This window comes from Erpetoichthys calabaricus, chromosome 1 (genome assembly GCF_900747795.2).
Source record: "Erpetoichthys calabaricus chromosome 1, fErpCal1.3, whole genome shotgun sequence".
Classification (NCBI taxonomy): Eukaryota; Metazoa; Chordata; class Cladistia; order Polypteriformes; family Polypteridae; genus Erpetoichthys; species Erpetoichthys calabaricus.
The window spans coordinates 19,887,756-19,899,443 of NC_041394.2; the positions used below are offsets into that span (position 1 = coordinate 19,887,756).

The 11,688-nt window shown below is 39.1% G+C and overlaps 1 protein-coding gene across 2 annotated transcripts in view; it reads left to right on the plus strand.

Annotated features, from left to right (window-relative positions):
- akt2 (v-akt murine thymoma viral oncogene homolog 2) overlaps nucleotides 1–5,892 on the plus strand; it is a 163,517-nt gene extending 157,625 nt beyond the window's left edge. For both annotated transcript variants that reach the window (XM_028796075.2, XM_028796082.2), the window contains exon 14: nucleotides 3,085–5,892. In XM_028796075.2, the coding sequence (XP_028651908.1) occupies nucleotides 3,085–3,167 (83 nt within the window). In that variant the 3' untranslated portion in view covers nucleotides 3,168–5,892. The remainder of the gene's footprint in view (nucleotides 1–3,084) is intronic.
- Nucleotides 5,893–11,688: the final 5,796 nt, after the last annotated feature.

Sequence of the window (11,688 nt, forward strand, 5' to 3'; positions counted from 1 at the left end):
AGGTGTGTACACTGCAACAAGTACACATGTTGTAAATGTAGGAATGGCGGACCTTGGGTGTGTGGGAACTGTTAATATTTGAATGTGATGATTTTATATAGCACGGATCGGAAATCAGCAGTTCTTAACATTGCACCACGCAAGCTGTCGTATCAACCACCAACTGTAACTTGCTTTCTTTATTCTTCGGTTATAGTCTTGAATAAAAGTGCACTTTTATTTATGTGAAACCAGCTGTGTCAGATGGGGTTGTATGGATTGATTCTGAATGCGACTGCGAGAATGAAAAGTGAATTAAAAAAAAAAAAAAAAAAAAAGCTAACCTTTACCAGTATCATAAGTTACACCGCCTGTTACAGACTGAAATCAAATTTATATTGTTATTCTAAAATTGTAAGAATAAGAGCAGTTAATTTCTCGAAGTGGAGCCGTGCGGGATCGAACTCGCCACCCTCTGATCCCCAGTCAGGAACTGATACCATTACGCCACCGCGGCGGTTGCAGTAAGAGAGTCAATGTGGCATGCTAACGCGGCTTTTTTTTTTTTTTTTTTTTTTTTTTGAATGAAGGCACACGTGTTCTTTTATTTGTACCTTTTGTGAAAGTGTTTCTTTGATATATGGACTTCAGGCTTCATACGTTATATAGTTTATGCCTACATTTTGTCATTTACTATTAGAATATGAAAAACGTTTGTTTTAAAAATGTGTTTGCACAGCCAACTATAGAAATGGAACACACATGAAATGCGTGTATTCCAAATAACGCTAGAATTATTTCCACTGTAAAACTCCACTTCAATCCCAGGTAATCAAATCAAGGCAAGGCTTGAGCTAGGAGAGAAGTTCATTCTAAGTCGGTGGGGGGATGGAATAGCTGGCTGCTAGTAGCTTTATCAGCACATTTAGATGACAAAGGACTCTGGCGGAGAGGTGCAAACGGATTTAAGACGCGATTTAAGGTGGGACGGATTTACGAGTTTTTTCGTAGGCTCTGGTAATTCTAGTGTTAAATACTTCAGTCAGGTCTCCTCTTAATCTTCTTTTGTTTAAACTGTAAAGGCTCAGCTCTTTTAATCTTTCCTCATAACTCATCCCCTGGAATCAGCCTAGTCGCTCTTCTCTGGACCTTTTCTAGTGCTGCTATGTCCTTTTTGTTGCCTGGAGACCAAAACTACACCCAGTACTTCAGATGAGGCCTCACAAGTGTGTTATAAAGGTTGAGCAGAACCTCCTGTGTCTTGTACTCCTTATATCAAGGCGCTGTATAACCTAACATTCTGTTAGCCTTCTTAATGGCTTCTGAGCATTGTTGGGAAGTCGATAGCTTAGAGTCCACTATGATTCCTAAATCCTTCTCTTAAGGTGTACTCTCGATTTTCCGACCGCCCATTGTGTATTCAAAATATGGTTTGGGTCATTTGAAATTTGAAAGTCAGTGTTCTCCAAACACCCAGTTACATGAGGATTTTTCTCCTTTTCTGAACATTATCTTCATTTTGCCTTTCTGTTAACAAATCTTACAAGCAGCAGTGCATTGTGGCTCATACCAATCCATAGAATCTTCTTCCATTAGCTCTCCTAGTCTTATACTTACAGTGGCGTGCAAAAGTGTTCAATCCCTTTGAAAATCATTATTTCCTGCATGACTAAAGATATGTCCACATATTTGTCCATTCAGTATTTTTAATGTGAACTTGTATGCTGTAACAATACATTTTCCAAGTCAAAACCAACCATTTTCTGTAGATACTTAACTGAAAAAAAGAAAAACTCCAAAGTTAGTGTTTGCATAAGTATTCCAACCCCACACATTAATACTTTGTCAAGAAGCCTTTTGCTGCAATGACAGGCTTCATTCTTTTGGGGTGTATCCCAGTTTTGCACATTGTTCAGGAGGGATTCTTCCTGATTCTTCTTGGCAGAAATGATAGAGATCCTCTAAGTTGGTGGGATGGCACCGCTGGACAGCAGTTTTCAAATAGTGGCACAGATTCTCAATAGGGTTAAGATCAGGGCTTTGACTTGGCCATTCCAAAACATTCACCAATCTTACAGCATAAGAGTTCACATTAAAAATGCTGAATGGAAAAATATGTGTACAAATATTTTGTCATGAAGAAAATTATGAAAACTTACAGTGGTGTTCAAAAGTATTTAATCACCTTGAATTTCTAAATTATTGTTAGATACCCTCCCAGATGCACAAAAAAAAAACTGTTTTGCTTTTAAGATCCTGTGTAGCCATTATCTTATAAATTGCTTCATCTTCCCCAACATGGTTATGGAAGACTGTAATATCTTAGGAATTGTCACACACCCCTTGGGAGGCTCCTTTTGTAGTGTCCTCCTCACCTGAATACTGAGTTTTAGAGGATGTCCTTTTCCACACCTGTTAACTAGTGGGACCATATATCTCATATTTTTGAAAATCAACTTTACTATAAATTCTGGTGCTTTTTTTTTTTTTTAAGGACATGAAATATAATTTGACCCTGTGCCTGATTGGTGTTGCTTTGAACATTCTTTATCTGGCGTTACTGTGAATGTTCTTCTGTTTTCTTATTGGCTAAATTAGTAGCATTACTAGACACTTTTCGGACTATCCTGTGTAACTCAAAACTCATGAGAAGTACCTGTTGTGACTTGCAAGTGTCTTCAGCTTATTACAAACACGAAGACTATTGTTTTGTGCCAGAATCTATTTACATGTAACATATGAAAAACGTCTGTGATGACATGACACCCGGCCGAATTTGGTTCCTTATAACCATTGCTGGTGGGATGGGCTCTGATCTTCTGCAACCCAAATTGGATTAAGCAGTCCTGGAAATGTGCATAAAAAGGTGTACAATTATGTAAATAGATATCTTCTGTTTTTATTTATGAATATTTGTGGAAAAAAGATATAATTTTGTTTTTACATAAATTGCAAAATTTATGTTGATCAATGGCATCAAATCGTTTATTAAGACTTAATATTGAAAACCATAAAGAGGCCCAAGGAGTGCATAAATATTTTACATGGACCGTAGATTGCATTTCAGTTATAGCACTTACGTGGCGTTTCTGTTTTTCTCCTCAGATGACAGCTTGGACTCCGAAGATTCTGATCAGCCAACCCATTTTCCTCAGTTCTCCTACTCTGCCAGTAGTATACGAGAGTGACCTTCTGGATTTTAGTGTACTCTAGCAGGGAGAGATAAGTGGAGAGACAAATTTCTGAACAACAGATAACCTTGTCATCACAAAAGACACGGGGAGAGACTGACAGTGTTCTTGGGACACCTTGTGTCCTCAACCCTGCCTTAATTGGTACTACACTAAAAGCAAATAAGAAAAAGTGAAGCTGATAAACATGCATACGTAAACCATAAGACTGCTGGAAATACAGCCAAAAAACTGCATACTGGAAAGTAATTGTTCTTTGTTTAAGAAATTTTTCTGATTGTTACAGATTTTTGAAGCCATATTCAATGTAATACAAGTGCTCTTTTTTCCTTCTTGTTTGGCAAAACCAGCTGCTACCTGTCGAATGGTAGCATTTCTAATAGGAAAAGAATGCCTAATATTCACAAGGATGCCTCTGTGAATGTAATGGCTGCTTATAATTTTCCCCTCTTGCTTAATAGTGAAACAGAAAGCAGGAGAATGAATTTTATTAGAACAAATCAGGGTATGCATAAAATTCATAGATCCTTCCCCATCCTCTTTTCATCTAATCAAAGGCTAAGCAATAGTCTGGTTGCAATAAGTGAACTAAAAAGAACAGCTTGACATCACTGAGGTTTAAAAAAAAAAAAATACATAAAAATCCTAAAAGATGTTCTGACACATTTTGTAGGGTTTTATGCATATCCCTATGGAGGAGGTAACCTCCATTTTTTGTTTTGTTTTTTATATACACAAGACAAATCAACCAGGATTTCAATGGTTTAAAACAAAAATACTTTGTATAAACTACAAGAAGATATTGTAAATGGGTTGAAATGTCTATTACTTGTGACAGTAGTTTAATGTCACGAATGTATCTCTTTGGGAATCTTCTAAACTGGTATGTAATAGTGGGGAGGGTGGGAGGGGCTTGAACTTGTAAATGTAAGTCATCAGATATGTAGGGCTTTTTTTTTTATTATTGTATTGTTAATAGCCCTGCTTGGGTATGTCATTTTTGAAACCATGATTAAGGTTACCTTACACACGGATGTAATTTTTGCATCCGATTGTACTGAATTATCTGTTACAGAAATCGGTCATTAATAAGACACCTTTCTTCTAAATGTTAGCCCTTTAATTAGTATTCTTTTCAGAGTACCCTTTCATTGAAAATTAATAATGACTGGACAGGTTTATAAAAAAAAAAAGACAAGTTGCCCCCGACTCCTGTTTTAGGCTGATGTTTTCTTCCTTTATGATTTGCAAATGACATATTTCTATTTCGGTGTAATTCATGAATTCTGGTACATTTTGGGGAGGTCACCAGGCTGCCCATTTTTGCTGTCAAAAGGACAAAAATCTGGCGATTCATCAGTCCTCTTTTATTATTTATTAGGTAGATCACCTGCAAATCTGGAAGCATAATTTACCATGCTCTCGATGCAAGATCCATTTAAAATGTGACTCTGGGCTGGTGTTGGCCTTGACAGATAAAACCTTAAAAGAAAAATAAAGTGGTGGAGGAGACTAGAGGCTGTAGGCAGATATACAGGATAGAAATCAAGTGTGAAGATATTAAGCATATGCGCTAAAACTGAATATCAAGCAAGGTTAATTTAACTTAAGTTATATCATATTGTTTTAAATTGACGGTCTCCTATATCCCATTATTTGAGTTGTACAAATTCTACTTCACTGTAGAACAGCAAATATTGTCTGATAATTTCTTTGTGACGAAACTTCTTCTGAATATTTTCAGAATATCACAACATCCAAGATTACAACACAGATGAAATTGTGACTTTCAAACAGTGACATACATGTTAAAAACATTTTAATTATTTGTTTGAATGTGAAATTTTGAAGCATAGTTATAATTTGTATACCACATTAACCTCTTGTTTTAAAAAATTTGGTGCCGAGTTTTTTTTTTTTTTTTTTTTTTTAATGTAAAAGTTGTAGTCATTTAGATTTTTGACTTGGAAATCATGTGGTCCTGAATGGCGGCCATTTTTGGGATGATCGCCAAATTCTTCAAGCCTTGAAAGTTTTGGATAGGTTTAATATTAGACATGTCCAAACTTAACAAATGGCTGTAATTTTTACATCTAAATTGTAGTCATGTGTACGTTGGAAACTGCTCAGCACAACTTTTTAAAACATTTCAATATAGCACAGAAATTATCAAGTTATAATTTTACACTGAAATTTTTTTAAAGAATTTTTCGCCTAGGCCCAGATGCCATCCCTTATTTTAACATATGTATGTGTTTTTTCAGAAATGATCATGTAATAAATTTCACAGAGATTTTTGGAAAGGATTTTTAGCATAAGTCAAGATGACATCTTTCATTTTTAACATGTATATATATTTCTATACTAAAGAGCCCTCCTGTTTTCAAAAATGAGTTAATTTCATTAATGCTCTGTAATGATTTGAAAACACGCTTCAAAAGAGAAGAAAAATGCTCAGTATGCTCAATAAGACCCAACAGTTTTGTGATATGATTACAGCAAGGTAGGTTAACTTCACACCAGTTATCCTTCACATTTGTCAAAAATGACTGTAAAATTGCTTGAAATTGTGTCCTGCAAAAAATAGTTAAACTGGGATGGTCACATTTCTTAAATACTTGCCATCTTGGGCTTTTGGTACACATCTGGAGTGATGTAAAAAAGTTGTTGAGCCCTTTGGAACAATCTTTATTGTTGCATTAATATTACCTTGTATGAAAAATCACCAAGAAGCTGTTAAACTTTTTTTTGGAACACTGTATAAAAGAAATGTGTGTGAGCTTGTCCCCCAGTCACTCATTTATCCAAATATTCCTTGCCGCATGCGGATAAAATACCAGGAGTGTGCAAGATTTTGAGTTTAATTTCTGTGCTCAAATGGATGGTTGTAATGTTATCAAATCCTGTACCTTTTTGGTTTATTTTGATTTTGGTTGGGGGGCACCCAGTTGGTTCTAGCCAGTTAGTGTAAGGATGCTCTTTAACCCCAAAAATGATCAACACAGCAGTTCTCTACACATCTTAGTTCTGCAGCCTGGACAGCATGTGAACCTGACTCGAATCATACTGTGATCTAGGGGAAAATAAAAGTACCTGATTTTATGTTAAAATATTGGTGCATTTTTAAGATAACAGAACACTCTGTCTATTTCAAAATGATAGGGTTCTAGAAATTTGTGATAAATATCAAAAGAGCACCCATTGGAAACTATATGCAAAAGGGAAAATGTCCAGTGGAATGATCTTCTAAGTGCTGGGATATACTTGATGCTCAGAACACACACGCATCATGGCTGCCACGCGTTCATGTGAGGTATGCTCTGTGCACGTCAGAAATTAAAATGATGCATACACGAGTTGCAGTACCAGCAAAAATTTGGGTGGTATGTGTGTGTGTGTGTGCGCACAAGTTTTGGTTTGTGACATCAGCATCGTTGTTTTCTTGTCAACATCTCCATAGTGACAGACATGCCTGTCACAAAGCTGGCATCAAATTGCCAACTCTTTGAAAGTGGATGTGGAAACGTGCAAGACAACATGGAAGCAAATTCCAGAAAGATATGTCTGTGCAAAGTGGAAAACGTCAAGAGAAAACAAGTGCCGAGACTGCAAGATGACACAGTGTGACAACAAGCTGCATTGCAGTACCAATAGGATCAACATGCATTATTCTGTTTTTGATGAATGGTTCAATGTGGTGAAGCAAATCATCAAACTTAAATGCTGACATACGAAACCCATTTCTCACATAGGCAATACAAGTGTCACATATTCCCCATCATAATGATACGATACATTTAAAGGTCTCACATACCATCTTCTGTGTTGCTGTTGCAGTCTTTTTGCACCTTTGCAACAGCATCAGAATGCAATAATTTTTTATTTTCGAACACCTTTACTCCCTCAACTCACAGCACAGTGAAACGGGAAGTTGTTTTCTCATCTCTGTGTGATGACTTGTTGCACTCCCATCTGGTTGAATCTTCCTGGTGGACGTAAAGACCCGCACAAGTATGGACAGTACAGTGGGAGGTTTCCATTGTGCAAGTGTATTAAATAGTCCAGTAATCAGCTACTTGCACTGTGATCACGAGTGTCTAAGCAGCTCAGCTACACATTATGGCAGGAGCTGTTTGTCTAAAGATAGAGTGGGCGAAATACCAGCGCAAGAGTAAAAGCAAAGTGTGAAGGTTTTAGAACTGGTCTACCATCTATTGAAATGGGAAAGATTTAATCGCTGTCAAATAAGATGGAGTGAACTGTCTGCGCATGTAGTGGGTCATGGGAAGTACAAGTACAGTGGCATTTTGTGCTTTACACAGAGCTGACTTAAATCTTGTATACCTGAAACCGTGTTAATGCTGGGCAGAGCATACAAAGACCCGGCACAGTGTGGAAAAAAGACAGCAGGGGGGACCGATCATCTCTGTGAATGAGGAATGGTGTAAAAGGGAGCAGACTACAGTTAACAACTTACTTTCTAATTTAGACTTGGAAATCCTGGCTATCGGAATTTGTTCATATTATTTGCCCAGAAGATAAGTTACATCATCCTTATTAATGTTTATATTCATCCCTCCAGAAATGGGGACTTAGCAATGGAAATTATTCATTCTGTCACCGGTACTTTAATGATGACTCAGTCCGACCCTGCAGTTATAATATATGCTGACTTTGGAACAAACAATGACAAATTTATACCAGTCTGTGTCCAGTTCCACTTGAGGAAATAACAAGCTGGACCTGCTGTATGCAAGTGTTAAAGATGCATTTAAGTGTAATCTATTGCCTCCTTTAGGCAAATCTGACCACGGCCTCTGAATGACTGCTTCCAAATGACAAACTGGGAAATGATGTGCAAGTCACATGGGAATGATATTGAAGAACTCTTATCTCTGCATCACAGACAGTATTAACCTCTGTGTTGACACTGATACCCACAAAAACAGTGTGTTGCTGAATTACTAAGGAGCTAAAAGGTCTCCTGAATAAGAAAAAGAGGACCTACAGTGTGTGCTTAAGAAAAAGCTACATGAAGGAAAGGAAGCTTACAAAGCTAAAATATAAGAGAGAGAGCAATCCAGGGCTCAGGTGCTCAAAGGGGATGTGAACAAAGCTGATGCCCTAAACAAGGTTCAAGGTTCCTCCATCCATTTTCCAACCCGCTGAATCCGAACACAGGGTCACAGGGGTCTGCTGGAGCCAATCCCAGCCAACACAGGGCAGGAACCAATCCCAGGCAGGGTGCCGACCCACCACAGGACACACACCCACACACCAAGCACACACTAGGGCCAATTTAGAATCGCCAATCTACCTAACCTGCATGTCTTTGGGCTGTGGGAGGAAACCGGAGCGCCTGGAGGAAACCCACGCAGACATGGGGAGAACATGCAAACTCCACGCAGGGAGGACCCGGGAAGCGAACCCAGGTCCCCAGATCTCCCAACTGCGAGGCAGCAGCGCTACCCACTGTGCCGCCCTCAAGGTTCCTTTATTTGCCATTTGTACATAAAACCAACAGTTAAAGCACATTGGAATTCTTGTGCAGAGCTCTGTCTGAGTCATAGTAAAACATTTAGAAAAAAGATTAAAAAAAACAGTAAAACAAAATAATAAATAATGTAGATTATACCAGCACTATACAGAAAGGTGATATGTACACACAAAAAAAATACAATATATTGTAGGTATTGCCCAGTTAAAATATTGCACATTTTTCACTCGTCATTTACATCAGTGCTCCGCAACCTTTTCTCACCTACGACACACCAAAGTTCTTCCTAGAATTCCGCGGCACATCAAAAGCCAAAATATATAGCAGTGCCATAGCTATGGGGGGGGGGGGGTCTTGGTCCGCTCCGAGCTCCAGCTATTTAGGGGCGTCCAAACTACGGTACTTTCCTTTTTTTTTTGTTCCTTGAGGAGGCGCAAAAAAAAATTTCTTTCAGCGTTGGGGTGTCAAATTTTTCACCCCCCTGGACAACATGAACTCCAGCTACGCCACTGATATATAGATATTAATTTAATATACGAATTTTACAATAATTTTTCATTTTTTATTATATGTATACATTTATTATAAGTATACATACATAAAAAACTATACTATATTTACTTTTATGCAATCTTAATAATTATAACATAATGACTGATTAATGTGATACCTGCGCTTGTTTCAATGAACACAAAAGTTTTATATTCGGCTCAATATTTGACAGCGCAACCCGAAGTTCTTGGTCAAGATCTTTTAAGCATGACCGCTTATCATTTTTAATTAACACAAGAGTTGTTTGTCTTTTTTGGCGTAACTGGGATGGTTTGAATTTAGATGGCGATTTAGTTTACTGGGTGCCATTGCCTCGTTTGATAGCTGATCGCCGCAAATGATGCATTGTGGCTTTGCAGCCGTTTCGTCACCACACCACGAGAATCCATATCGAATGTAGTCTTCGTTGTACTTCCTTTTCACAATTTTTTTTTTTTTTTTGTTTTGCAACACTTGTGCTGGGTTCTTCATCATCTGTACGTGAAGACGAATCTTTTCCACGTAAAAATGTATCCATATTTAAAGGGGTATAAAACTAAATATGAATCACACGAAGAACATTAACCGTACACAATTCAGCAACACAACTAATAGTAATGAATGATAACTACTGATGCAAGACAAGTGAATGCAACGTAGCACGACTAATACGTCGGCTTGAATTGAATCTATGTGAGGGTACGGAGCGCTCTGCCTATCAAAGCGTACTACGGAGTTGTCTTGCGACTACGTAGGGCCTACGTCTTAGGCGACAGGCGATGGGATTTATTATTTCAGAGAAATGACACATAAAATTATGAAACCTTTAAAAGGCTATTTCCGCGAATATTTCATTGCACGTATTCTCGTTATTGTGTTTCTAAGGAGGACCGTTGAAATATTATTTAGTTAGAAAATTGTCTTATTTGACCGCGTCACACCTGTATCGGCTCAAGGCACACCAGTGTGCCGTGGCACACTGGTTGCGGAGCACTGATTTACATGATAAGTGAAGTGAGGTAGCGTGAGGTTATTACACATATTCAATAATTTTGTTTTGCAAAACAGTTATTGAAAAACCTTGTTCTGTGAGTGATGATGCTGTCCACTCTGCTGTGTCTCAGATTGTATGTGCAGTTTTTGTGTCTGAGCAGAGAGTGAGCTGGATGGAGTGAGTCCCTGATAATTCCCTCTGCTCTTTTCCGACAATGATGTGCATACATAAAGTCCATGGAAGGAAGTTTTGTCCCTATGATCCTCTCCGCAGTTTTTGTGACTCTTTGCAAAGTCTTTCTCTGTGCCTGTGTGGTGTTCCCATACCAGACAGTGATGCCTGTGGTGAGAATGCTCTCTATCAGTCCTCTGTAGGCCTGGGTGAGAGGGCGATGGTTCAGGTCGGCTTTCCTGAGCAGCCGAATAACATATAGCCTTTGCTGGGCTTTTTTCACTGTGGCTGTGGTGTTAAGAGTCCAGCTCAGGTCTGATGTAACCTGCAATCCCAGGAATCTGTGGCTGTCGGCCCTCTCCACCTCAGTCCCTTTGATGATAAGAGGCTGTAGAGAGGGAGGATTCTTCCTGAAGTCCAATATTATTTCTTTGGTCTTATCTATGTTGAGGATGAGGTCATTCTCCTCTCCGTAGACAAGAATGTTGTTTACCATGGTCCTGTGCCCTGACTCATCCCCTCCCCTTGATACCACCATCTTGGGGCTCATTATCAGTGTATTTAATGACGATGGTATTGTCCTGGTTGGAGACACAGTCATAAATGTACAGAGAGAAAAGTTTGGGGCTAAGGCAACAGCCCTGTGGGGATCCTGTGCTGTGAGCTCAGCAGACACCCTTCCTCCCATTCTCACCACCTGTGGTCTATCTGTCAAGAAGGCCAGGATCCAGTTGCAGGTGGGAGTTGGGACACCAAGGTCTGTAAGCTTCTTCATCAGTTTTTCAGAGCAGATAGTATTGAAAGCAGAACTGTAGTCCAGGAAAAGCATCCTGGCATACGTTCTGCTACTTTTGCAGAATGTGATGTAGGGCTATTGCTACCGCATCATCTACTGATCGATTGGGGCGGTAGGCAAACTGGAGGGGGTCAACAGTGTCCGGGACCATATGGTTGATGTGCGTGAGAACCAGTTTTTCTATACATTTCATAGCGACTGGTGTGAGTGCCACTGGCCTGAAGTCGTTTAGAGTAGAGGTGTCTGATCTTTTAGGGACTGGTAAAATGGTGGAGGATTTAAAAATAAAGGGGAATACTGCCTGGGATAATGACAGGTTGAAGATGTCGGCATACACACCAGCTAATTGGTCTCCACAGTCCCTCAAAACCCTGGGAAGAACTCCATCGGGTCCCACCGCCTTGTGGGGGTTCACCTTCTTCAGGGCTTTCAGGACCTGTGTGTGTGTCACCTGAAAGGCAGTGTCTGTGGGGTCACAGGGGGCCTTTGAGGGTGTGTCTGTATTCAGCCTGTCGAACCTGGCATAGAA